Below are 25,300 nucleotides of genomic sequence, written 5' to 3' on the forward strand. Positions count from 1 at the left end.
TTAGAAACTTGCCTGCAGAAGTCACTAATGCAAAGCATGTGTTCAGCATGTCACTTCCAAATGTCCAAACCCCAGTATTTTTAGAAGCTGATTTCCTGAGGACGAGAAGATAATCAAATGTTCTCTCCGCCTTCAAGTAAGGTATTTGACTTGAATGTCAGAGGATTTCTTCTTGTCTCCTCCTGTTTTGAAAAGGGATTTCTTTACTTTAAGATGGAGAACTGAATATACTTCTTTATTATTATTTCTATTATCCTTTTACTTCCATCCTTCCCCCCCCCCACTTCTGGTTTTTTAAGCCCCACAAGTTTCTGGGTGTTGGACCAAGCCCAGAGGTTTCCAATAGCCCTGTTCAGAAGGTTGAAATGACTGGAGGTGAAGTGTAGGTGGTCCAAAAGCTTTGAAGAGGAAGCAATGGGAAGTGGGCAGGTGGGAAGGCAGGGCAGAGGTGAATCATGGGATGGTTTGGGGTTGGAAGGGACCTTAAAGATCATCCGGTTCCACCCCTCCTGCCAAGGCCAGGGACACCTTGTACCAGTCCAGGTTGCTCAAGGCCTCATCCAGCCTGGCCTGGAACACCTCCATGGAGGTGTTCTGCACCCTCCCTGGCCAACCTGTTCCAGTGTCTCCCCACCCTCACTGGAAAGAATTTAATCCTTATCTCCATTCCAAATCTCCCCTCTTCCAGCTTAAAACCATTGCCCCTCAACCTGTCACAATCCCCTGTAAGAAGTCCCTCTCCAGCTCTCCTGTTGCCCCCTTCAGGTACTGGAAGGCTGCTCTGAGGTCTCCCCAGAGCCTTCTCTTCTCCAGGCTGAACAGCCCCAACTCTCTCAGCCTGTCCCCATAGGGGAGGTGCTCCATCCCCCTGGTTGTCTTCAGAAGATGATCAGAAGTTGGAACAAGGAGTACAGGAAGGGAACAATTTGCCCTGTTCCCCAAGGGATGTGGTGTTTCCTTTCAGAGCTGCTCTGCCTTTCATTGACTGTGGCGTTTTCAGAGGCCTGTTGATAATGGGCTGTGGCAGATGATGGTGCAGGAGCTGATGGATTAACAAGGAGGGCTTTGCTTCTGGAGAAGCCAGAGCTCTGCTTACTGCTTTTATTAGTGCCAGTGGAGGAAATCCACTTCTCTCCTTGGGATAGTGTGGGCCCTTGAACTGTTGACCTTACAACTCAAGAAGTCCTTCCTTCTTGTGACAGTGGCATGCATTGTTTTCCATAGACTTCCTTTGCTGGCTGCAAACACCCTTCCCATCTGCTTGAATCTGTTACCCTTGATGTGTGGTGGGCAGGCTGAGCAATTGCTTCCCCTTGTACAATGAAGCCTGAATATGGAGGCAAGAAGGGTTTCTAACTAGTGGTGGTTCACAGTACTCTGTGAAGTTGTCTCCTCTGGGGAAAGCTGCGTGGACATCTCTGCAGCCTCTGCCTTGCCAACCTGTTTGTTTTGCCAGCAGTGAAACCCTTCCAGCAGAGCAACTTTCTGAGGCTCCTCTGGCTCCTTGTCAGCCAAAAGCATTTAAGGACAAGGACTTGAGCAACCTGGTCTAGTGGAAGGGAGTTGGAACTGGATGATCTTTAATGTCCCATCCAGCTCAAACTATTCTATGGTTTATAAGAGCCCTTTTTGGGCTAGTTTGTTGGGGTTTGGGTCTTTTTTGAGAAGAAAATACTTATTTTCAGAATTAATGTCTCTGGTAGCATGCAAAGGACAAGCAAGGAAGGGGCAAGAGTACAAGCACATGCCTTCTCCACCAGCCCTCTTACCAGCTGCCTGTCCCTCTTCCTGGTGTGTTTTCTGTTGATGCCTGCAAGTCACACTGCATGGCAGAGGGTTTTTCTCCTGCAGGAGAAGGAAAAGCATTTTTATGTGTTTGTGGGAGCCTTGGTGAAACCAGCAGAGGATTAGCCCTGGTAGGAAAGCAGAATGGGAGAAAATCTCTCAAGTCTTGGGAAGCCCCAAACAGTGGAACACTGAGTTGCTGAAGCGTGTCCAGAGGAGGGCAATGCAGCTGGTGAAGGGTCTGGAGAACAGATCTGCTGAGGAGCAGCTGAGGGAACTGAGGTTGTTTAGGCTGGAGAAAAGAAGGCTGAAGGGAGACCTCATTGCTCTCTGCAGCTCCCTGAGAGAAGGTTGGAGTGAGGTGTGGGTTGGTCTCTTCTCCCAGGTAATAAGCAATAGGATGAGAGGAAATGGCCTGAAACTGCAACAGGGGAGAGGCTTAGCTTGGACATTAGGGAAATGTTCTTTGCTGCAAGAGTGGTCAGGCATTGGAACAGGCTGCCCAGGGAGGTGGTGGAGTCCCCATCCCTGGAGGTGTTCAAGAGAGATGTGGCCATGGCACCTGGGGACATGGTTTGATGGCCACGGTGGTAGCTGATGATTTGGCGTATCTCAGCATCAGACTCCAGTTTGCTTCCCCACCAAGCTGCTCATGAATTTGTCCTGATTTCTCCCTTCTTTGCCTCAGCCCAGGCTCTCTGGTGGTGTCTCTGTAGACAGCAGCTGTCAGGGTGCTGTCTCCTCCCCTCTGTAGCTGTTGGTATCCCTCCACATGTTTGCACGCTGCGGTCATGCTGCTGCCTTGCCGCCCCCTGAATCATTCTTGTCTAAATTGACTTATATTTAGCACTGTTGTTCTGTTCCCTCAGTCCATCCTGTCAGCTGCGTGACAAATCTCTGTTCCCTGAATGCTGTCCAACCTCTAAATACAAATTGCCACGACTTAGGGGCTGTGCAAAGGTTTCTGCTTGGAAGCACGCTCACCGAAACACCCCAGGGGCTTCTCTGGCACCTACCTGCCCGCCCCTAGCCCTGGGGCAGGGTGGATGAAAGCCCTGCTGGAGTTTTCTAGAGCCTAGGTTGGATATTAGGAAGAATATCTTCCCTGCAAGAGTGGGTCAGGCATTGGAACAGGCTGCCCAGGGAGGTGGTGGAGTCACCATCCCTGGAGGTGTTCAAAGAGTGTGGCACTTCAGACCCTGTTCTGAAGTCCTGTGATCCTGTGACTTCAGAACAGGCTCTGGAGGTCATGGAGGTGTTGGATCTCAGAGGTCTTTTCCAACCTTGCTGATTCTACTGATTTACAAATCATTTTAGGAGATGATTTATGGGCTGGTTGGCAGGAAACAAGTCCCAGGGGGATGCTTCTGGTGGCTGGAAGCTTTGACCTTGAGTGAGGCTGCAAGTACCATTCCCCCAGGAAACCCCTCCTCTGCCACGTGCAGTACTTTCCTTTGGAGTGGTTTCTGGGTGGGTTCCAGGCTTCCCCACAGCAGCACAGCCCTGTGGTCAGAGCCCTTTCAGGCAGGGGGGTTCAGTAGAGGTGTGAGGATCATAAGATGCTGGCAACAAATCCTCCTGATTAAGAATTTTTAATACCTCTTTTGTAAAGGATTTTAATACCTATTTAGTGTGCTGGGTCCTGCACTTGGGTCAGAACAAGCCCCTGTAACACTCCAGGTGTGGGTCAGAGTGGCTGGAAACTGTTCAGTAGAGAAAGATCTGAGGATGAACATGAGCCAGTGTGTGCCCAGGTGGCCAAGAAGGCCAAAAGTACCCTGGCTTGGATCAGCAACAGTGTGGCCAGCAGGACTGGTGAAGGTTGTGGGGAACAGGTCTTCTGGAGTTGTTCAGCCTGGAGAATGAAGGCTGAGGAGAGACCTTCTCACTCTTTACAGCTGCCTGAAAGGAGGTTGGAGCAAGGAGCATGTTGTTCTCTTCTCCCAGGAAGCAAGCAGTAGGGTGAGAGAAGTGGCTTTCAGGTTGCACCAGGGCAGGGATAGGATAGGATAGGATAGGATAGGATAGGATAGGATAGGATAGGATAGGATAGGATAGAATAGAATAGAATAGAATAGAATAGAATAGAATAGAATAGAATAGAATAGAATAGAATAGAATAGAATAGAATAGAATAGAATTAACCAGGTTGGAAAAGACCTCTGAGATCATCAAGGCCAGCCTATTACCCAGCACCATCTAATCAACTAAACCATGGCACCAAGTGCCTCATCCAGGCTCTTCCTGAACACCTCCAGGGATGGGGACTCCACCACCTCCCTGGGCAGCACATTCCAATGGCCAATCTCTCTGTCTGTGAAGAGCTTCTTCCTAACATCCAGCCTGAACCTTCCCTGGCACAGCTTGAGACTGTGTCCTCTTGTTCTGGCGCTGGGTGCCTGGGAGAAGAGACCAACCCCCACCTGGCTACAACCTCCCTTCAGGGAGTTGTAGAGAGCAAGAAGGTCTCCCCTGAGCCTCCTCTTCTCCAGGCTAAGCAACCCCAGCTCCCTCAGCCTCTCCTCACAGGGCTGTGCTCCAGACCCCTCCCCAGCTTTGTTGCCCTTCTCTGGACACCTTCCAGCAGCTCAACATCTTTCCTAACCTGAGGGGCCCAGAACTGGACACAGGACTCAAGGTGTGGCCTAACCAGTGCTGAGTACAGGGCAGAATGACCTCCCTGCTCCTGCTGGGAGGTCATTTAGTTATGATAGCAGAAGAGACTTCTTCATTGAAAGGGTTGTCCAGCCCTGGAACCGGCTGCCTAGGGAAGGGGTTGAATCCCCATCCCTGGAGGCATTCAAAAGAGGCAGAAGAGTGGTGCTGAGGGACATGGCTTAGCACCAGGCTTCATAGAGTTGGACAATGGTTGGACTTCATGATCTTAAAGGTCTTTTTTCACACCAAATCAATTCTCTTAGCTCATGGGGAGGGGCGTGCTAATGCCTGCCCCAGACACTCCCGTTTTGTAATCAAGGAAGCATCAGGAAATGCCTCTGAGGTGCAGCAGTAATTTTCCTGCCTAGTCATGGCTTTTGGCTAACCATTTCTCTTGTCTTCCTTCAGGCTTCCAAGATACCACAGAACTGCTGCCCACTGCTGGTGTTTGTGAATCCAAAGAGTGGTGGCTTAAAAGGCCGGGATCTGTTGTACAGTTTCAGGAAGCTGCTAAACCCACACCAGGTCTTTGAACTTACCAATGGTGGCCCACTGCCTGGGTAAGCCACCACATCCTTCAGTTATTTTATCTGTCTTGTGAGTTTTTGAAGGGGTGGGTCAGATTGTGTCCAGCTCTGGGGCCCTCAGCACAAGGAGGACATGAACCTGATGGAGGGGGTCCAGAGGAGAGCCACAAAGATGATCAGAGGGCTGGAACACCTCTGCTACGAGGCCAGGGTGAGAGAGTTGGGTCTGTTCATCCTGGAGAACAGAAGGCATCAGGGAGAACTTATAGTAGCCTTCCAGTGCCTGAAAGGGGCCTACAAGAAAGCTGGGGAGGGATGCTTCCAAGGACATGTAGCACTGCAACAAGGAGCAGTGGTTTTAAACTAGAGTAGGATAGATTTAGACTGGACATGAGGAAGAAGTTCTTTCCTGTGAGGGTGGTGGAATATGGTAAGTCTGCCCAGGGAGGTGGTGGAGGTCCCATCCCTGGATACATTTAGGGTCAGGCTAGTTGCAGCTCTGAGCAACCCATTCTAGCTGGGGATGTCTCTGCTGACGACAGGGGGCTTGGACTAGATGACCTTTAAAGGTCCCTTCCAACCCAGTGCATCCTATGGTTCTATGACTCTAGATTTGCTTATTATGAAGACCTAAGTTGCTTCTGCTCTGTGCCTGAAGATCAGAGCAGGAGATTCATCCTTCTGCCTGCTCCTCGCTGTAAGCACAGATTTCAGCTTGGAGGCTCTCCGAAGAAAACAGAGTAGTTCCTGATGGTTGTGCTTGTGTCCAGCCTGAGAGCCCAGCCCTGGGAAAGTCATGCTCACTTTGCAGTAACACAGATTGAGTGGCTCTCAGAAATAAAAGTGTTTTATAGCTGAATGGGGATGGAAAGAGAAATGTCACCGCGCCCGACACGGGCTGGGCTTTGCTTTTTATTTCCTCTCGGTGTTTCATGGGAACCAACAACAGGAAAGCATCACAAAAGTTTTCTATCTTGACTCTTTGAAACTTGGCCCAGGGCTGCAGGATGAGCAGGGCCTGCCTGCTCACAGCTGCAACATGTCTTCAGTGCAAGGAACAGAACATAACGTGCTCGTGGGGAGGCAGGAACCCACGACTTGATTTAATCAACACCGCTCTGTTAGCAGCTTCATCAGACTGGAAGCCCTGGTTTGCAGTCTGCTCAGGGCAGCCTCCCTCTTTCAGCAGTGAATTGTCGTGGCAAGCCCTTCAAAACAAAAGCTTTCCTGGGAGAAGCACAGCTTGTGCAAGGAGGCAAGAGAAACAAGCTGCAGGAAGCGAGAGGTTTTAGCTGGAGGTGTGTGGTGGTTGTCTGTCTGATGCTGTTCAAGCTGCCACTTCAGCCATTTGTCCATTTTCTTTGGCCCACCAGAAAGCCCTTTTAGAATCATGGAATCAACCAGGTTGGGAAAGACCTCAGACATCATCAAGTCCAACCTATTACCTAATAGCCAACACCTCCTGACAACTAAACCATGGCACCAAGTGCCACGTCCAATCCCCTCTTGAACACCTTCAGGGGTGGTGACTCTACCACCTCCCTGGGCAGCACATTCCAATGGCTAACAACTCTCTCTGGGAAGAACTTTGTTCTCACCTCCAGCCTAAACTTCCCCTGGCACAGCTTGAGACTGTTTCCTCTTGTTCTGGTGCTGGTTGCCTGGGAGAAGAGACCTGGGAGAAGACCCTCCTGGCTACAACCTCCTTTCAGGTAGCTGTAGAGAGCAATATGGTCTCCCCCGAGTCTCCTTGTCTCCAGGCTAAAACAACCCCAGCTCCCCAAGCAAACTGTTGTCACTTGTTTGGTTGCTTCCTGTGCAATGGGATCCTCTGTGAGGGTATCTCAGGTGTGGGATAAAACTACACAGAAAGTAAGAGTGACCATGAAAATTGTGCTGGGAGGAAGGAAATGTACTATGAGTCCACAAAAAGCCACCACTGATCAACATCTCCACTAGGATGGAGACTTAGAGATGTCCACATTGAAATTGTGGATACTTGGATCATAGAGTAGTTTTGGTTGGAAAAGGCCTCTGAGGTCACTGAGTCCAGCCATTAACTCAAATGTCACCATGCCTGCTGAACCAGTGCCCCAGGTGACATATCCACACTATTATTGAGCACTTCCAGGGATGCTGACTCCACCACCTGCCTGGGCAGCCTGTTCCAATCCCTGAACACTCTTGTAGCAAAGAAGTGTTTTCTCATCCCTACCCTAAACTCCCCGTGGCACAAGTTCAGGCCATTTCCTCTCAGCCTCTCACCTGATACTAGGGAGAAGAGACCAACCCCCACCTCACTCCAACCTCCTTTCAGGGAGTTGTGGAGAGCAAGGAGGTCTTTCCTCAGCCTCCTTGTCTCCAAACTAAACACCCACAGTTCCCTCAGCTGCTCCTCAGCAGATCTGTTCTCCAGACCCTTCACCAGCTTCATTGCCCTCCTCTGGACATACTCCAGCACCTCAGTGCCCTTCTTAGAGTGAGGTGCCCAAAGGATCTCTCTGTCTTTGGTGAAGAAGGAAGTGATTAACAATGTAGGATAGGATAGGATAGGATAGGATAGGATAGGATAGGATAGGATAGGATAGGATAGGATAGGATAGGGTAGGGTAGGGTAGGGTAGGGTAGGGTAGGGTAGGGTAGGGTAGGATAGGGTAGGATGGGATGGGATAGGATGGGATAAGATGGGATAGGATAGGATAGGATAGGATAGGATAGGATAGGATAGGATAGGATAGGATAGGATAGAGTTAACCAGGTTGGAAAAGACCTCTGAGATCATCAAGTCCAACCTATCACCCAATACCATCTGATCAACTAAACCATGGCACCAAGTGCCTCATCCAGTCTCTTCCTGAACACCTCCAGGGATGGTGACTCCACCACCTCCCTGGGCAGCACATTCCAATGGCCAATCTCTCTTTCTTTGAAGAGCTTCTTCCAAACATCCAGCCTGAACCTCCTCTGGCAGAGCTTGAGACTGTGTCCTCTTGTTCTGGTGCTGCTTGCCTAGGAGAAGAGACCAACCCCCACCTGGCTACAACCTCCCTTCAGGGAGTTGTAGAGAGCAAGAAGGTCTCCCCTGAGCCTCCTCCTCTCCAGGCTAAGCAACCCCAGCTCCCTCAGCCTCTCCTCATAGGGCTTGTGCTCCAGACCCCTCCCCAGCTTTGTTGCCCTTCTCTGGACACCTTCCAGCAACTCAACATCTTTCCTAAACTGAGAGGCCCAGAACTGGACACAGGACTCCAGGTGTGGCCTAAGCAGTGCAGAGTACAGGGGCAGAATGACCTCCCTGCTCCTTCTGGCCACACTGTTCCTGATGCAGGCCAGGATGCCACTGGCCTTCTTGGCCACCTGGGCACACTGCTGGCCTACTATCAACCAGTACCCCCAGGTCCCTTTCTGCCTGGCCACTCACTAGCCACTCTGACCCCAGCCTATAACTTCAGCTGTGAAGAACTCTAGAGGCTCTTGTGTCTTTTCCACTCCTTTTAAACATCTTTATCTAAAACTTTCTTGATCTCCACTCACTTTGAAGTTGTTCCTGACACCAGTGGCAGGGCCACGGGGGCAGAGCACAACAACCACATGTGAACAGCACGTTGAGAGGCCTTGGTCTTCCTGGTCTGTGTTGTAACCTTTCTTCCCCACTTTGCTTTGTTCCTCAATGGAGGTTCCACACCTTCTCCAAAGTCCCTTCCTTCCGAGTGCTGGTGTGCGGCGGGGACGGCACCGTCGGATGGGTCCTTGGCGCGCTGGAGGAGATCAGGCACAAGCTGGTGTGCTCCGAGCCCTCTGTTGCCATCCTACCTTTAGGAACAGGTGAGGAGCACGGTGACCACTGGGATGGTTTGTGGGTCCTTTTTTTTTGAGGGCAGAGGTTTTGTCTTCATTTATCCAGCCGACAAAACCAGCCAGTTTTGTAGCAGAGACGCCGTGGGTCAGTGCTGGCCGGCGCTGGGGAGCAAACGCTGCGCCAGCTTGTCGTGGCGATGTCAGCTCTGCTTTCTGAAGGGAGAGTGAGTGCAAGAGGGTTGGTGTGGGTGTCTGTCAGTGGGCAAGAGGTGGAGAGGGCAAAATAGTCTTCCCCTGGCAACCACAAGTGCATCAGAGCTCCCTGCAAGCCAACTCTGTGAAAGATTTTCCCCCTGTTATGGAGCTCTCCCCTCCATGAAGGATTTTCACCCTGTTATGGAGCTCTCCCCCCCATGAAGGATTTTCCCCTTGTTATGGAGCTCTCCCCTCCATGAAGGATTTTCCCCTTGTTATGGAGCTCTCCCCTCCATGAAGGATTTTCCCCCTGTTATGGAGCTCTCCCCTCCATGAAGGATTTTCACCCTGTTATGGAGCTCTCCCCCCCATGAAGGATTTTCCCCTTGTTATGGAGCTCTCCCCTCCATGAAAGGTTTTCCCCCTGTTATGGAGCTCTCACCTCCATGAAAGGTTTTCCCCCTGTTATGGAGCTCTCCCCTCCATGAAAGACTTCTCCATCCTTTTTTGTGAGCACTCCCCAGGCAAGGCAGCAGGCCTGTGTGTGACTGAGCACAGCTGCCCCTGAGGAATTTTTACCTGCTCTAACCACTTCCATGGCTTGGCAGTGGCTTGGAGCCACCTTCATGTGATTTGTTTTGGCTGATGCAGTTTTTGATGCCTGTAGCTCATTGACTCCTATCTGGGGGTTCTTCATTGTTGCCCAGGTAATGACTTAGGGAGGGTGCTGCGCTGGGGAGCTGGCTACAGCGGGGAGGACCCCTACTCCATTTTGATCTCTGTGGATGAGGCAGATGATGTCCTTATGGATCGCTGGACTATCCTCCTGGATGCAGAAGAGCCAGCTAATGGTGCAGAGAATGGTGTGGCAGAACCTGAGCCTCCAAAGGTGAGCTGAACCCCCTCTCTGGGTTGGACTCTTAGGATTCTGTTTGTTGTTGTAGCAAACATCAGGTGTCCAGGGAGTGTAATCTTTTATTGCTCCTCCCTTGGGCTTTACTGAGCTGTTCCTCAGGGAGCACTGCATGCATCTGCATCTAGTGCTTCAGTTTTGGGAGGTCTGGCTGGCTGCAGGCAGGGGATTGATGAAGAGGTTGAGGTGACAGTGGCATACCTGTCTGCTTCAGCTGGGAGTAAATTGATTTCTCAAGTGAGAAGAACTTTCTGAAGGAACACCAAACAGATTCTGGAAGACTAATGAAACTGCAGCAGTGAATGAAAACCAAACATCCTCTTCCCCCACAAAAAAAAGCAGTGTCACCTTTTACAGAGTCCCAGAGTGGTGGGGGTTGGAAGGGACCTCTGTGAAGGATCATCCAATCCAACCCCCTTGCTAAAGCTGGGTCACTTAGAGCAGCTTGCCCAGGATCTGATTGTCCAGGTGGGTTTGGAAGATCTTCAAGGACTCCACAACCTCTCTTGGCAGCCTGGACAAGGCAACAGCACCCTCACACCAAAGAAGTTTCTCCTTCTGTTCGGATGGAACCTCCTGGGTTCCAGTTTGGGCCCACTGCCCCTTGTCCTTTCAGTGGGCACCACTGGAAAGAGTCTGACCCCATCCTCTTGCCCCCTGCCCTTTAGCTCTTGCTGAGCATTGAGAAGATCCCATCCTAGCTGCTATTCTCCAGGCTCAGCAGCCCCAGAGATCACAGAGATGCTCCAGGCCCCTCAGCAGCTTCATAGCCTCTGCTGGACTCTCCAGTAGTTCCCTCTTTCTTCTGAACTGGGGAGGCCAGAACTGGACACAATTCTCTATCTCTGGCCTCACCAGGGCAGTGTAGAACCTCTCTGGACCCCAAGAGCACATTCTTGACTCATTTTCAAGTTGCTGTCCAACAGCACTCCTGTGGAAGCTGCTTTCCAGCAGGTCCCCCTGGTGCAGGACCCTACACATTCATTTTCTGAACCTCATGAGGTTCCTCTCCACCCAACTCTCTCCAGGCTTTCCAGGTCTCACTGAATGGCATCACAGCCTGATGAGGTGTCAGCCACTGCTCCCAGTTCTGTACCCTCATCAAACTGGCTGAGCATCCACTCTGTCCCTTCATCCAAGTTGCTGATGAAGTTAAGCAAGACTGGAGCCAGTCCCCCAGCAGACCCTCTTACCCTCTTGACTTCCACAGTTTAAGGAATGAGTTGGCAGCACACAGAGAAGTAACTCTTCTTGTCATCTCAGTGCCATGCTGTGCCTGTGTCCTCTGGTGTGTTCCTGGGGAGTAAAAGTCCCCATCCCTGCCATCCCTTTGTCATATGACAGGTTTGTGTTCAGGAAGTCAAAAATGTTAGTTGTAGATGGTGACACTGTTTGGGTTGGGTGACACTGTTTGGGTTGGGTGACACTGTTTGGGTTGGGTGACACTGTTTGGGTTGGGTGACACTGTTTGGGTTGGGTGACACTGTTTGGGTTTAGTGACACCACCTGTGGGTGGTGTAGATTGGCTCTGGTTATCTTCAGGCAAAACAAAGAGATTGGACACAGAGATGGCAAACAGACAGTAGGAAGTTCTAACAGTGCTAGCAGATCACAGGATGTTAGGGGTTGGAAGGGACCTCCAAAGATCATTGAGTCCAGCTGCCCTGCCAGAGCAGGACCATAGAATCCAGCACAGGTCACACAGGAACACATCCAGATGGGGCTTGAGAGGCTCCACAGCCCCTCTGGGCAGCCTGCTCCAGTGCTCTGTGACCCTCACAGTGAAGAAGTTTCTCCTCATGCTGAGGTGGAACCTCCTGTGCTGGAGTTTCTATCCACTGCCCCTTGTCCTATCCCAGGGTGCAACTGAGCAGAGCCTGTCCCTGTCCCCTCCCTCTTGACCCCCAGCCCTCAGGTATTTATAAACATTTCTTAAATCCCCTCTCAGTCTTCTCCTCTCCAGACTTAGCAGCCCCAGGGCTCTCAGCCTCTCCTCACAGGGCAGTGCTGCAGTCCCTTCATCATCCTTGTAGCCCTCTCTTGGACTGTCTCTAGCAGATCCCTGTCCCTCTTGAACCTGGGAGCCCAGAACTGGATGCAATATTCCAGAGGTGGCCTCACCAGGGCAGAATAGAGGACGAGGGGGAGGAGAACCTCCCTGGATCTGCTGGACACACTCTTCTTAATGCACCCCAGGATCCCATTGGCCTTCTTGGCCACAAGAGCACATTGCTGACTCAGTGCTTTGGTGGAGTTGCTGGAGGATCCCAGGCACTACATATCGGCTGGAGGAGGAGTTGTGTCCTCAGGTCACAGCTGGTTTTCACTTGGTGGAGACAGGGACTGATTTGCCCTGAGTGCCTGTTCTGCTTTTTAGAGGTGCTGAGTGGGGGAGGCAAGGACTGGGAGAGGAAAGCTGTGGGATGAATGCCATGAAAAGGAAGAGTTAGTTGCAGAAGTGACTAAAAGCTGTAGAAATTTGAGAATGGCATATAGGGAGCTACTTAAAATCATGGAATCACAGAATGGGTTGGGTTGGGAGAGACCTTTCAAAGTCATCTAATCCAACCTGCTGCAGTCAGCAGGGACAGCTTCACCCAGTGCAGGTTGCTCAGAGCCCCAGACACCCTCACCTGGAGTGTTGGCAGAGATGGGACATCTACCACCTCTCTCAGCAACCTGGGACAGGGTCTCACCACCCTCAGTGTCAAAAACATTTTCTGCTGCCCCTTGTCCTGTCCCTGGGCACCACTGAGCAGAGCCTGGCCCCAGCCTCTTGCCCCCCAGCCTTTATCTCTTGCTGAGCATTGCTCAGCTCCCCTCTGGGGCTGCTCTGCTCCAGGCTCAACAGCCCCAGGGGCTCTCAGCCTTTCCTCATCACAAAGATGCTCCAGGGCCCCTCAGCATCCCTGCAGCCTCCTCTGGCCTCTCTCCAGTAGTTCCTTGGCTTACTGTGTGATTCTGTGAGTCTCTCCCTTTTAGTTTCAAACCATCATCCTTTGTCCTGTCACAGCAGGCCCTGCCCAAAAGCCCTGCTTATTTTCCCTATCAACCCCCTTTGAGTACCTGAGAGGCCACCAGAAGGCCTCCCCAGAGCTGAGCAGGTGAAATCAAGCTGGTCACCCCTCTGGTGCCAGCTGGTGGCATTCCAAAGGAAGGGACAGCATCTTCCCAATGATGCCAGGATAAATCCATGGCTGATGCCCAACATCACAGTGGCATTGACAGTCTGCCACTGGTGCAGTGGTGACACAGAATCACCCTGGGAAGCTGGGCTGGTTTTACTGCTGCTGCATGTGGCTGTTTTGTTTCTCCTGCTGTTTTGGGTTATGTTTTTTCCCCCTCCCCTGCCTCATTTGTTCTCATTACTTGCCACTGAGATTAAGTTGTCTAATTTTCTGATACTTTGGGAATAATGACTGCAGATGTCAGCAGCTGTCTGTTGCAGCTCTATTTTTAGTGCTGTGTTTCTGGAAAATGTGGGCTGTTGGGGGCTTTCTTTTTTTTGCCAGAATCTGTCAAAGGTGCAAAGTGACTTGGAAAGATCATCTGCAAAGTTTGCTTTCCTTGAGGAGACCAAAAAAGCAACCCACCCCCCATCAAATCAAATCAAATCAAATCAAATCAATTCAAAACCAACCAGCTTTGGAACCTCTCCATGTGTAAACCTAAGGAGGAAATAATAATATCATTGTTTCAGTTTTAATTTGTTCTTCTTTTGTGTTTCTTTTCCCTGTCAGATTGTGCAGATGAACAATTACTGTGGGCTTGGCATCGATGCAGAGCTGAGCTTGGACTTCCATCATGCTAGAGAGGAAGAACCAGGGAAATTTAACAGCAGGTGATCCTGGGGACACCAGGGGCGAGGGGTTGAGCTCTGGTACTGCATAGCTCCCACCTTACACTGTGGCTGAGAGATCTCCAGGCACTGGCAGGAGTTAAGTCAGCTGGGAACTTGTAGACACAGAATCCAGGGGTTTCCTTTCCATCCCTCTGCTTCCTCTCCCTTTCCCTTTCCCTTTTCCCTCTCCCTCCTTCCCCTTTCCCTCTCCCTCCTTCCCCTTCCCCTCTCCCTCTTTCCCCTTTCATTCTCCCTCCTTCCCCTTCCCCTCTCCCTCCTTCCCCTTTCATTGTTCCTCCTTCCCCTTTCATTGTTCCTCCTTCTCCTTCCCCTCTCCCTCCTTCTCCTTCCCCTCTCCCTCCTTCTCCTTCCCCTCTCCCTCCTCCTTCCTCTCCTTCCCCTCCTTCCCCTCCTTTCCCTCTCTCTCTGCTCCCTCCACTCCCTCTCCATCTTCCCCTCCCTGCCCTCTTTCCCCCTGCCACCAAAGCAGTTTAGGGACATGCTGTCATTAGTGTTCAGTACAGTTCTTTGCCACTAACTGCAGTGTTCTGTTCAGTGACACCTGCCCCCCGACCCCTTACCCACAGCCTTTAGCAGGAGGGAGGGCAGCGCTGCTGTGTGAGCAGTGAACTGACTCTGCAGAACTCCTCTTGCCCAGTGCTGTGGTGGCAACCCTGTGCTGGCAAGGAGATTAAAAGCAGATCTCTGTATCTTGCTTGAGGCTGTGTGACTTTCAAGTTGTGGAGAGAGGCCCTCCTCCTCTGGCATGCAGATCAGTCAACAACAGCACTTTTTTCCTTCCCATAATCCTTGACATGGATGGGGGAAGAGAAATCACACTTGTGTAATTCATCACTGGTCCCTTGCAGAAACTGTTGTGTTGTTTGTTTGGGTTCTTTTGGTCTGATTTCCCCTTTGTTTGTGAGTACATGTCCTCTAAACTGCCTCTGGGTTGCCAGAGAGAGTTACACCCAGTGACAAATACTCAGTGTTCAAACCCCAACTGTTAAAGATATTCTCTAGCCAGTTGTGAGTATAGGGAAGTGAAATCCCACCCTACCCTGCAGTGTTGTCACCACAGCCACTACTCATGGCTCTTTCCTTCTTCTTTCCTTCTCCTTTCCTTCTCTTTTCCTTCTCCTTTCCTTCTTCTTTCCTTCTTCTTTCCTTCTCCTTTCCTTCTTCTTTCCTTTTTCGTTCCTTCTTTCCTTCTTCTTTCCTTCTTTCCTTCTTCTTTCCTTCTTCTTTCCTTCTTTCCTTCTCTCCTTCTTTCCTTCTTCTTTCCTTCTTTACTTTCCTTCTTTCCTTCTTTCCTTCTTCTTTCCTTCTTCTTTCCTTCTTTCCTTCTTTCCTTCTTTCCTTCTTTCCTTCTTTCCTTTCCTTCTTTCCTTCTTTCCTTTTCTTTCCTTCTTTCCTTCTTTCCTTCTTCTTTCCTTCTTTTCTTCTTCTTCTTTTCTTATTTCCTTCTCTCCTTCTTTCCTTCTATCCTTTTTTCCTTCTTCTCTTCTTTCCTTTTCTTCTTTCCTTCTTTCCTTTTCTTCTTTCCTTCTTTTCTTCTTTCCTTTTCTCCTTTTCTTCTTTCCTTCTTCTTTCCTTCTTTCCTTCTTTCCTTCTTTCCTTCTTCTTTCTTCTTTCCTTTTCTTCTTCTTTCCTTCTTTCCTTCTTCTTTCCTTCTTTCCTTCTTTCCTTCTTCTTTCCTTCTTCTTTCCTTCTTTCCTTTTCTTCTTGTGTTCTTTCCTTCTTTCCCTCTTTCCTTCTTTCCTTCTTCTTTCCTTCTTCTTATTTCCTTCTCTCCTTTCCTTCTATCCTTTTTTCCTTCTTTTCTTCTTTCTTTCTTTTTTCCTCCTTTCCTCCTTTTCCTCTTTCTCTCTTTCCTGCATTCCTTCTTCTTTTCTTCTTTCTTTTTTCCTTAAAAATGGAATAACTCAGGGTCCTGTTTGTGGCATAGGAGTTGCTGATTTGCATTTTCAGTCCCTTGGATAAAAAACATCAGGTGGCAGAATCAAGCAGTCAGGTTGTAGAGTGGACACTGCCCCGAGCCTGTTGTGGTGTGCAGAGCTGTGGTAGATTCCCCTGTGCAAGGAATACAAGAGCTGTGTCCATTCTCACCCCCAAATACACCACTCTGACTTTGCTAAGCCACAGCACCTTCTAAGGAGGTGTCCTCTTCTTGCTGCCACCCTGGTTAAAGGTCATACTTTGACTTTTCCTTTTTCCCCTTCGTGATTCAAGACCTGAAAAAGAAACATGGCATTTGGAATGGATACTGAGGAGGCAAACAGCTTCTGCAGGCTGGCAGTGCTGACACATAGAATGGTTTGGTTGAGAAGGGACCTTAAAGATCATCCAGTTCCAATCCCCCTTTCCACTAACCCAGGTTGCTCAAAGCCTCATCCAGCCTGGCCTGGAACACCTCCAGGGTGGGGGCATCCACAACCTGCCTGGACAACCTGTTCCAGCGTCTCACCACCCTCACTGTAAATTAATCCCTTCCCAGTGGTGACCTGATTGTCATTGTAGCCTCTGCTGGACTCTCTCTAGTAGTTCCTTGGCTTATTTCTTCCTTATCTCCACTCTGAATCTCTCCCTTTTAGTTTCAGACCATCACCCCTTGTCCTGCCACAACAGGCCCTGCCCAAAAGCCCTGCTTATTTTTCCTATCAACCCCCTCTGAGTCCCTGAGAGGCCACCAGAAGGCTTCCCCAAAGCTGAGCAGGTGAGGTCAAGTTGGTCACTCCTCTGGTGCCAGCTGGTGGCATTCCAAAGGAAGGGACAGCATCTTCCCAATGATGCCAGGATAAATCCATGGCTGATGCCCAACACCACGGTGGCATTGACAGTCTGCCACTGGTGCAGTGGTGACACAGAATCACTTTGAGAAGCTGGGCTGGTTTTACTGCTGCATTTGGGTGGTTTGTTTCTGATTGTTTGGGTTATTTTTCCCTCCCCTGCCTCATTTGTACTCATTACTTGCAACTGTTCCAGTGTTCACTGTGAATGAATGATGATGTGATTGTTGCCTTTTGCTGCCTGTGTCTGTGACAAAGTTGCTGGCTTCAGCCTTCCCCAGGAGATGCAAGTGACTGCTCCTTCCAAGATGAGCATGGTCTTTTGCTGGTTGTTTCCAGTAAATCAGCAAGGAAGGGTGGCTGCTTAGCCCTGTCATGTGCTGGCATGTGAGCTGGCTGCTCCTGGGCACAGAACAGGAAGCTCCAGGTTGTGGCAACAGGAATTGAGAGTTTGAGATGCATCCCAGAGTCCTGAGGGCATTGGCTGAGGTAGTCAGCAAGCCACTCTCTGTGATACTTGAGAAGGCAGGAGAGGTCCCTGGTGGCTGGAAGAAGGGAAACTCTGCACCCATTTTTAGAAGCTCGAGAGAGGAGGACCCTGGGATCTCCCCACCTGTCAGCTTCACCTCTGTGCCTGGGGAGATCATGGGACTTCTGTCCCCTGTTCTCCTAGAAGCTCTGATAAGGCACAGTGGAGGACAGGGAGGTGATTTGAGACGGCCAGCATGGCTTCAGCAAGGGCAAGTCGTGCCTGAGCAGCCTGTGGGCCTTCTGTGGTGGAGTGACAAGGTAAGGGCTTTTTAGACATCACCTTTCTGGACTTGTGTTAAGACCTTTGAGATGGTTCCCACACAACATCCTTCTCCCTCCACTGGAGATGGGTTTGGTTGTACCCTTCAGTGGATGAGGAATTGGCTGGATGGTCACATCCACAGGGTAGTGGCTTGATGTCCAGATGGAGACCAGTGACAAGTGATGTCCCATGGGGGTCCATACTGAGACCTGTGCTGTTTAATGTCTTCATCAGTGACACAGGAATGAGTGCACCCTCAGCAACAGTTCAGGTGACACCAAGCTGAGTAGTTCCTATGACACCCTTTAGCTATGGGATGTCACCCAGAGGCACCTGGACAACCTTGAGAAGCTTGTCAGATTCACCAAGGCCAAGTGCAAGGTCCTGCACCTGGTTTGGAGCAATCCCCAGTATCAACACAAGCTGCAGGATGAAGGGCTGGAGAGCAGCTCTGTGGAGTAGGCCTTGGGGGTGCAGAGCTGGCCATGAGCTGGCACCAAGTGCTGCCAGCCCAGAGCCAGCCCTGCCCTGGGCTGATCCCCAGCAGTGTGGGCAGCAGGGGCAGGGAGGGGATTCTGCCCCTCTGCTGGGCTCTGCTCAGACCCCCCTGCAGTGCTGGGGCAGCTCTGGAGGCCTCAGCACAGCCTGCTGGAGCAGGGCCAGAGGAGGCCACAGCAGTGCTGGCAGGGCGGGAAGGGAAGGGAAGGGAAGGGAAGGGAAGGGAAGGGAAGGGAAGGGAAGGGAAGGGAAGGGAAGGGAAGGGAAGGGAAGGGAAGGGAAGGGAAGGGAAGGGAAGGGAAGGGAAGGGAAGGGAAGGGAAGGGAAGGGAAGGGAAGGGAAGGGAAGGGAAGGGAAGGGAAGGGAAGGGAAGGGAAGGGAAGGGAAGGGAAGGGAAAGGAAGGGAAGGGAAGGGAAGGGAAAGGAAGGGAAAGGATCCAGGGAGACCTCCAGTACTTAAAGGGGCATCTAAGAAAGCTGGGGACAGACTTTTCTCATGGCCTGTTGTGACAGGACAAGGGTTGATGGTTTGAAAGTAAAAGAGGGTGGTTCAGAGTGGAGAGAAGAAAGAAATGTTTGACACTGAGGGTGGAGAGACACTGCCCCTGGTTGCCCAGAGAGGTGGGAGATCTCCCATCACTGGCAACATTCCAGGTGAGGTTGGACGTGGCTCTGAGCAGCTCCATCTAGTTGCAGATGCCCCTGCTCACTGTGAGGGCCTGTGGGAAGAGATGGCCTTTAAGGACAAACTTTTTCACTGTGACTGTGAGCCCAGGAGCAGGCTGCCCAGAGAGGCTGTGGAGTTGCCTTCTCTGGAGGCCTTAAAAACCTACCTGGGTGTGTTCCTGTGTGACCTGCCCTTGGTGATCCTGCTCTGGCAGGGGGCTTGGACTGGATGATCTTACAAGGTCCCTTCCAGCCCCTAACACTCTGTGATTCTGATTCTGCAAGAACTTAGGAGAACTGAACAATCTGTGCCTGTAACCCACGTGCTAAAACATCTCTCCTCCCCACTTGAAGGTCCTCAGCAGTTAGACACAGTGCTGGAGACAGTTTGGAGAGGTGGATTCCAGTGACACCCTGTCTGCTGGTAGGGTCAAACCCTGGACATTTATGCCTTTTATTTTGGGGCTGCCCTTAAAGGCCACATATCCAAAGGTTTCCATTCTAGAAGAAAATACTCTGTGTGTGTTTAGCTCACATTTGTTTAGGTCTCTCTTAAAATATTTTGACATTTCTAGGGATGCCATAAACTCTTCCTCATCTCTCTTGGGGTTTTTTTTTTGCCCTTTAAAATCAGAGATGTTAACAGCTCTGCCACAGGCTGACACCACTAAGCCTGTTGTAAGTTTCCACAGCAGAGCAGGTTTCAAGTGAATTAAAGCAAGGACTTGTAGAGCTTTGCAGCTCCACAGGGAAGTACCTGGGAGTGCTGGTTGAGCCAGAAATGTGCCCTTGTGGCCAAGAGGGCCAAGGGTCTCCTGGGGTGCATTAAGAAGAGTGTGGGCCAGCAGGTCATGGGAGATTATCCTCCCCTTCTACACTGCCCTGGTGAGACACATCTGGCTGTGGAGATGCTGAGGGGCCTGGAGGATGCCTGACAAGGAAAGGCTGAGAGGCTGGGAAAGAGCAGACTGAGGGGGGATCTTCTCAATGCTCATCAATAGCTAAAGGGCAGGGGTCAAAAGGATGGGGCTGGACTCCTTTCAGTGGTGCCCAGTAACAGGACAAGGGGCAATGGGCACAAACTGGGATCCAGGAGGTTCCATCTGACCAGGAGGAGATAATTCATTAGTGTGAGGGTGCTGGAGGCCTGGAGCAGGCTGCCCAGAGAGGTTGTGGAGTCCTCTTCCCTGGAGAGATTCCAAACCCACCTGGACATTGTGATGCTGAGCAAGCTGCAGTGGGTGCCCTGCAAGAGCAGGGGGTTGGACTGGATGATCTCCAAACACACTGGATGATCTTCAGACACAGTCTTAAGCTGCACCAGGGCAGGTTTAGGCTGGATGTTAGGAAGTTCTTCCCAGATGGAGAGATTGGCCATTGAGATGGGCTGCCCAGGGAGGTGGTGGAGTCACCATCACTGAAGGTGTTTAGGAAGAGACTGGATGGGGCACTTGGTGCCATGGTTTACTTGATTAGATGACGTTGGGTGATAGGTTGGACTCGATCTCCAAGGTCTTTTCCCACCTGGTTAATTCTATTCTATTCCTATTCTATTCTATTCTATTCTATTCTATTCTATTCTATTCTATTCTATTCTATTCTATTCTATTCTAATTCTATTCTATTCTTATTCTATTCTATTCTAATTCTATTCTATTCTATTCTATTCTTATTCTATTCTATTCTATTCTATTCTATTCCCATTCCACTCCACTCCACTCCACTCTATTCTAAAGGTCCTTTCCAACCCCCACCATTCTGTGGTTCTGTGATTTTTGTGCCTTAATTTCCCTAGCACCACATGAGAGAACATTTGGAAATGTTTCAGGAAGGACCTCTGGGTCTTAAATACAGTTTAAGATTAAGTACATCTCTCCAGCCCAGAAATGTCCATTTCAGAGGAGCTTTGCATTCAGTCTGCACTTTAGGAAGGGGTGATTTTTCTGCAGTAGAATGTCACAGATCTGCACATGCCATGGCAACACAAATCATCCCTGACATCAAGGAGCAGTTTGTGGCTTATTGCGTGGTTCTGCAGTAAAGTTAGAAGAATCTGGAAGGAGTTTCACTTGAAGAACTCTTCAAACTGACCTGCTAGAGGGCAACACTGGTGCACTGCATAGACCTGTTGGAGTGGCTCCAGAGGAGGGCCATGAAAATGATCAGGGGGTTGGAGCAGCTCTGCTGTGAGGACAGGCTGAGGGAGCTGGGGGTGTTCAGTCTGGGGAAGAGGAGGCTCCAGGGAGACCTAACAGCAGCCTGCCAGTACCTGAAGGGAGCCTATAAGAAGGCTGAGAGGGAGTTTACAAAGGCCTGCAGTGTCAGGACAAGGGAAAAGGGCTTCCAACTAGAGAAGGGCAGATTGAGATTGAATATCAGGAAGAAGTTCTTCACTGTGAGGGTGGTGGAACACTGGCACAGGTTGCCCAGGGAGGTGGTTGGGGCCCCATCCCTGGAGATATTCAAGGTGAGACTCGACAGGGCTCTGGGCAGCCTGATCTAGTGGAGGATGTCCCTGCTGACAGCAGAAGGGGGTTGGACTGGATGAGTTTGGAGGTCCCTTCCCATCCCAACCATTCTAAGAGTGCTGTGCTGGGCTTTGCTTTTTAGTTACAGGGTGCTTGTCTGCTCCTAGGTTTCACAACAAAGGAGTTTACGTGAAGGTTGGGCTGCAGAAGATAAGTCACACCAGAAACCTTCACAAGGACATAAAGCTCCAGGTGGACCAGCACGAGGTGGAGCTGCCAAGCATAGAAGGACTCATTTTTATTAACATACCCAGGTAAAAAGGAAAGGAGGAGCACACATGGGTGCACATCTGGCTGTAGGTGTGGGAGAGCTGCGTGGGCTTGGAGCAGCAAGTGTCCAAAGCTTGGATAGAATGTTCAGTGGTAGAGAGATTGGGTGGCTATGCTGGGTGTGCTGGGTGGTTATGCTGGGTGTGCTGGGTGGCTATGCTGGGTGTGCTGGGTGGTTATGCTGGGTGTGTTGTGCACTGGGTGGTTATGCTGGGTGTGCTGTGCACTGGGTGGTTATGCTGGGTGTGCTGTGCACTGGGTGGTTATGCTGGGTGTGTTGTGCACTGGGTGGTTATGCTGGGTGTGCTGTGCACTGGGTGGTTATGCTGGGTGTGCTGTGCACTGGGTGGTTATGCTGGGTGTGTTGTGCACTGGGTGGTTATGCTGGGTGTGCTGTGCACTGGGTGGTTATGCTGGGTGTGCTGTGCACTGGGTGGTTATGCTGGGTGTGCTGTGCACTGGGTGGTTATGCTGGGTGTGCTGGGTGGTTATGCTGGGTGTGTTGTGCACTGGGTGTTGTTGCTGGGTGTGCTGGGTGGTTATGCTGGGTGTGCTGTGCACTGGGTGGTTATGCTGGGTGTGCTGTGCACTGGGTGTTGTTGCTGGGTGTGCTGGGTGGTTATGCTGGGTGTGTTGTGCACTGGGTGGTTATGCTGGGTGTGCTGTGCACTGGGTGTTGTTGCTGGGTGTGCTGGGTGCTTATGCTGGGTGTGCTGTGCACTGGGTGGTTATGCTGGGTGTGCTGTGCACTGGGTGGTTATGCTGGGTGTGCTGGGTGGTTATGCTGGGTGTGCTGGGTGGTTATGCTGGGTGTGCTGTGCACTGGGTGGTTATGCTGGGTGTGCTGGGTGGTTATGCTGGGTGTGCTGTGCACTGGGTGTTGTTGCTGGGTGTGCTGGGTGCTTATGCTGGGTGTGCTGTGCACTGGGTGGTTATGCTGGGTGTGCTGTGCACTGGGTGTTGTTGCTGGGTGTGCTGGGTGGTTATGATGGGTGTGCTGTGCACTGGGTGTTGTTGCTGGGTGTGCTGGGTGGTTATGCTGGGTGTGCTGTGCACTGGGTGTTGTTGCTGGGTGTGCTGGGTGGTTGTTGCTGGGTGTGTTGTGCACTGGATGGTTGTTGCTGGGTGTGCTGTGCACTGGATGGTTGTTGCTGGGTGTGTTGTGCACTGGGTGGTTATGCTGGGTGTGCTGTGCACGGGGTGGTTATGCTGGGTGTGCTGTGCACGGGGTGGTTATGCTGGGTGTGTTGTGCACTGGGTGGTTATGCTGGGTGTGCTGTGCACGGGGTGGTTATGCTGGGTGTGCTGTGCACTGGGTGTTGTTACTGGGTGGTTATGCTGGGTGTGCTGGGTGAGTGCCTGACTCACTGCTTGTGCTCTGGGTGCTGGGTGAGTGCCTGACTCTCTGGTTGTTTAGCTGTGTCTGTATGGCCAGTTCTCCTTTTGACACTTTCTCCAGCCCTTTTAAACTCTCAATCTCACTCCACAGCAAGGTGGTCCTCTCTTCCCCATGCCTATCCCTTTTCTTTTGCTGTTTCTTCTGTGTGCTGACAGAAGTGTGAAGTGATTTCCTCAGCAGAGTTCTTCTGACTTCTTTGGAAGCAGTTTGCTAATAAAATGTGACTTTTGAGCCATGACTTGACACCTGTGACTTCTATCCACTACCATTTTCCATCTCCCCCAGACTGTTTGCACAGTCTCCTGGCTTTCACCATGACTTGCAGAAGGATCAGAGAGTATTTCTTTACACACACGTGCTTGGTTCCTGCAGTCAAGGCCAGCCAAGGTTGACCTCTCAAACGCTGTCAAGGTCCTACAGCCAGCTGGGCAGAAGATGTGGAGCTGGTGGTGCTACCACCCCAGGGAGCTGTGGAAAACTCTTAGTTAAGGTACCTTTTGCAGGGTTCTGGAGGCTGCCCTGACACCTGCAGGGAGCTGGTGTTACTGCTGTGGAGAAAAGAGGGAAAGCTTGGTTTAGCTTCAGTTTCTCTTCAGTAGCTGATGGAGGAATAAAAGCTTGACACTTGGTTTAGCTTCAGTTTCTCTTCAGTAGCTCATTGAGGAATAAAAGCTTGACACTTGGTTTAGCTTCAGTTTCTCTTCAGTAGCTGATGGAGGAATAAAAGCTTGACACTTGGTTTAGCTTCAGTTTCTCCTCAGTAGCTGGTTGAAGACTAAAAGCTTGACACTTGGTTTAGCTTCAGTTTCTCTTCAGTAGCTGGTGGAGGAATAAAAGCTTTACACTTGGCTTAGCTTCAGTTTGTCTTCAGTAGCTGATGGAGGAATAAAAGCTTGACACTTGGTTTAGCTTCAGTTTCTCTTCAGTAGCTGGTGGAGGAATAAAAGCTTGACACTTGGTTTAGCTTCAGTTTCTCTTCAGTAGCTGGTTGAGGAACAAAAGCTTGACACTTGGTTTAGCTTCAGTTTCTCTTCAGTAGCTCATTGAGGAATAAAAGCTTGACACTTGGTTTAGCTTCAGTTTCTCCTCAGTAGCTGATGGAGGAATAATAGCTTGACACTTGGTTTAGCTTCAGTTTGTCTTCAGTAGCTCATTGAGGAATAAAAGCTTGACACTTGGTTTAGCTTCAGTTTCTCTTCAGTAGCTGGTGGAGGAATAAAAGCTTGACACTTGGTTTAGCTTCAGTTTCTCTTCAGTAGCTGATGGAGGAATAAAAGCTTGACACTTGGTTTAGCTTCAGTTTCTCCTCAGTAGCTGCTTGAAGACTAAAAGCTTGACACTTGGTTGAGCTTCAGTTTCTCTTCAGTAGCTGATGGAGGAATAAAAGCTTGACACTTGGTTTAGCTTCAGTTTGTCTTCAGTAGCTTCTCTGTATATTGTCAGGAGCAATAAGACCTGTGTTAAGTTTTCAGGTCTTGGGAGTCAAGGTCAGCATAGCTGTGGCCTGTATTTCCCAGCAAACTCAAGCTCTTGGGAGTTACTTTCTTCTCACCTACTCTTTTTCTTTCAAATGGAAACTACTTCCTTTCCTCTTTCTCTCCTAAAATTTTTGGTCAGAAGTCTTCCACGTTTTGGAACAGCACTTCCTGCTCTGACAGCGCAGGAGAGCTGTGTTACCTCATCCTGCTGGTGGAGAGCAGACTGCCTAGCTTTCGATGTCTGCTGAGCCAGCCACCCCTAGCAGGGTACTGGCAGGGGTGCTGTGTGGCAGGTGGTGGTCACTGTGGTGTGTTCTCTCTGCAGCTGGGGCTCTGGAGCTGACCTCTGGGGGTCTGAGAGCGACAACCGCTTTGAGAAACCGCGCATCGATGACGGCCTGCTGGAGGTGGTTGGTGTGACTGGCGTGGTTCACATGGTGAGTGGCCATCCCAGTCAGAGCAGAGGAAACACACCTGTCCCAGACTGGTTTCTGCTGGTAACAAACAGCACAGTGCAGCTGGTGTAGTCCTAAGAGGCGTGCATCCAACATGTTGGTGTTGGCTGTTCATGTGCTTGTGTCACATAGAGGTAGCTGCAGACTGTGAACGTAACCCATGGCTGTCTGTGAACAAAGCATTCAGGTGTCAGGAGCTTAGCTGCAGCTGGCTTGCCTCCTGATGGACTGCAGTGCCCTCCCATTGCCTCTTCACAAGCCACATTTTGGGTGCCAGACTGTGGAAACTGAAGAGAACTGTGGCTGGATAGAAAGTCATCATAGGAAAGTGAAGAACCTGTTAAAACAAGTGGATGCTTCATGACTTAAGTAGGCCTTGAACCAACACCAGACAGATGTGTGTGTGTGTATATGTGGGTGTATGTGTGTTTGTGTTGTGGGATGCACTGGCTTTCACATGACTGGTGTCAAAACCAGGCAATGGGATGAGAGCAGGATGTTAGTTTAACACTCCAAAAACACCCACTCCTCACCTAAGTGTACCTGTGAAGAGTCTGGTTACACCTCCTCACAAGCAGGGCAGAGATTCCTTCTGGAGGGCTGGCTTTGTAGTTACCTGACACTGGCCTTCCAGCACCTGCCTCTGGGAATCTGATGCTGGCTGCTCTGGAAGCAGATGGTCTGACAGTTCTGCAAAGAATATTATGACT

At 50.5% G+C, this 25,300-nt stretch overlaps 1 protein-coding gene across 1 annotated transcript in view; it reads left to right on the forward strand.

Annotated features, from left to right (window-relative positions):
* The window catches only part of DGKQ (diacylglycerol kinase theta), a 154,067-nt gene that overhangs the window by 123,944 nt on the left and 4,823 nt on the right, over window positions 1-25,300 (forward strand). Inside the window, exons 17-22 of the mRNA XM_054178888.1 lie at window positions 4,852-5,003; window positions 8,644-8,792; window positions 9,668-9,849; window positions 13,614-13,714; window positions 21,096-21,242; window positions 24,461-24,572. Of these exons, the coding sequence (XP_054034863.1) occupies window positions 4,852-5,003; window positions 8,644-8,792; window positions 9,668-9,849; window positions 13,614-13,714; window positions 21,096-21,242; window positions 24,461-24,572 (843 nt within the window). The remainder of the gene's footprint in view (window positions 1-4,851; window positions 5,004-8,643; window positions 8,793-9,667; window positions 9,850-13,613; window positions 13,715-21,095; window positions 21,243-24,460; window positions 24,573-25,300) is intronic.

The sequence above is a fragment of the Dryobates pubescens genome, chromosome Z (genome assembly GCF_014839835.1).
Source record: "Dryobates pubescens isolate bDryPub1 chromosome Z, bDryPub1.pri, whole genome shotgun sequence".
NCBI classification, from domain to species: Eukaryota; Metazoa; Chordata; class Aves; order Piciformes; family Picidae; genus Dryobates; species Dryobates pubescens.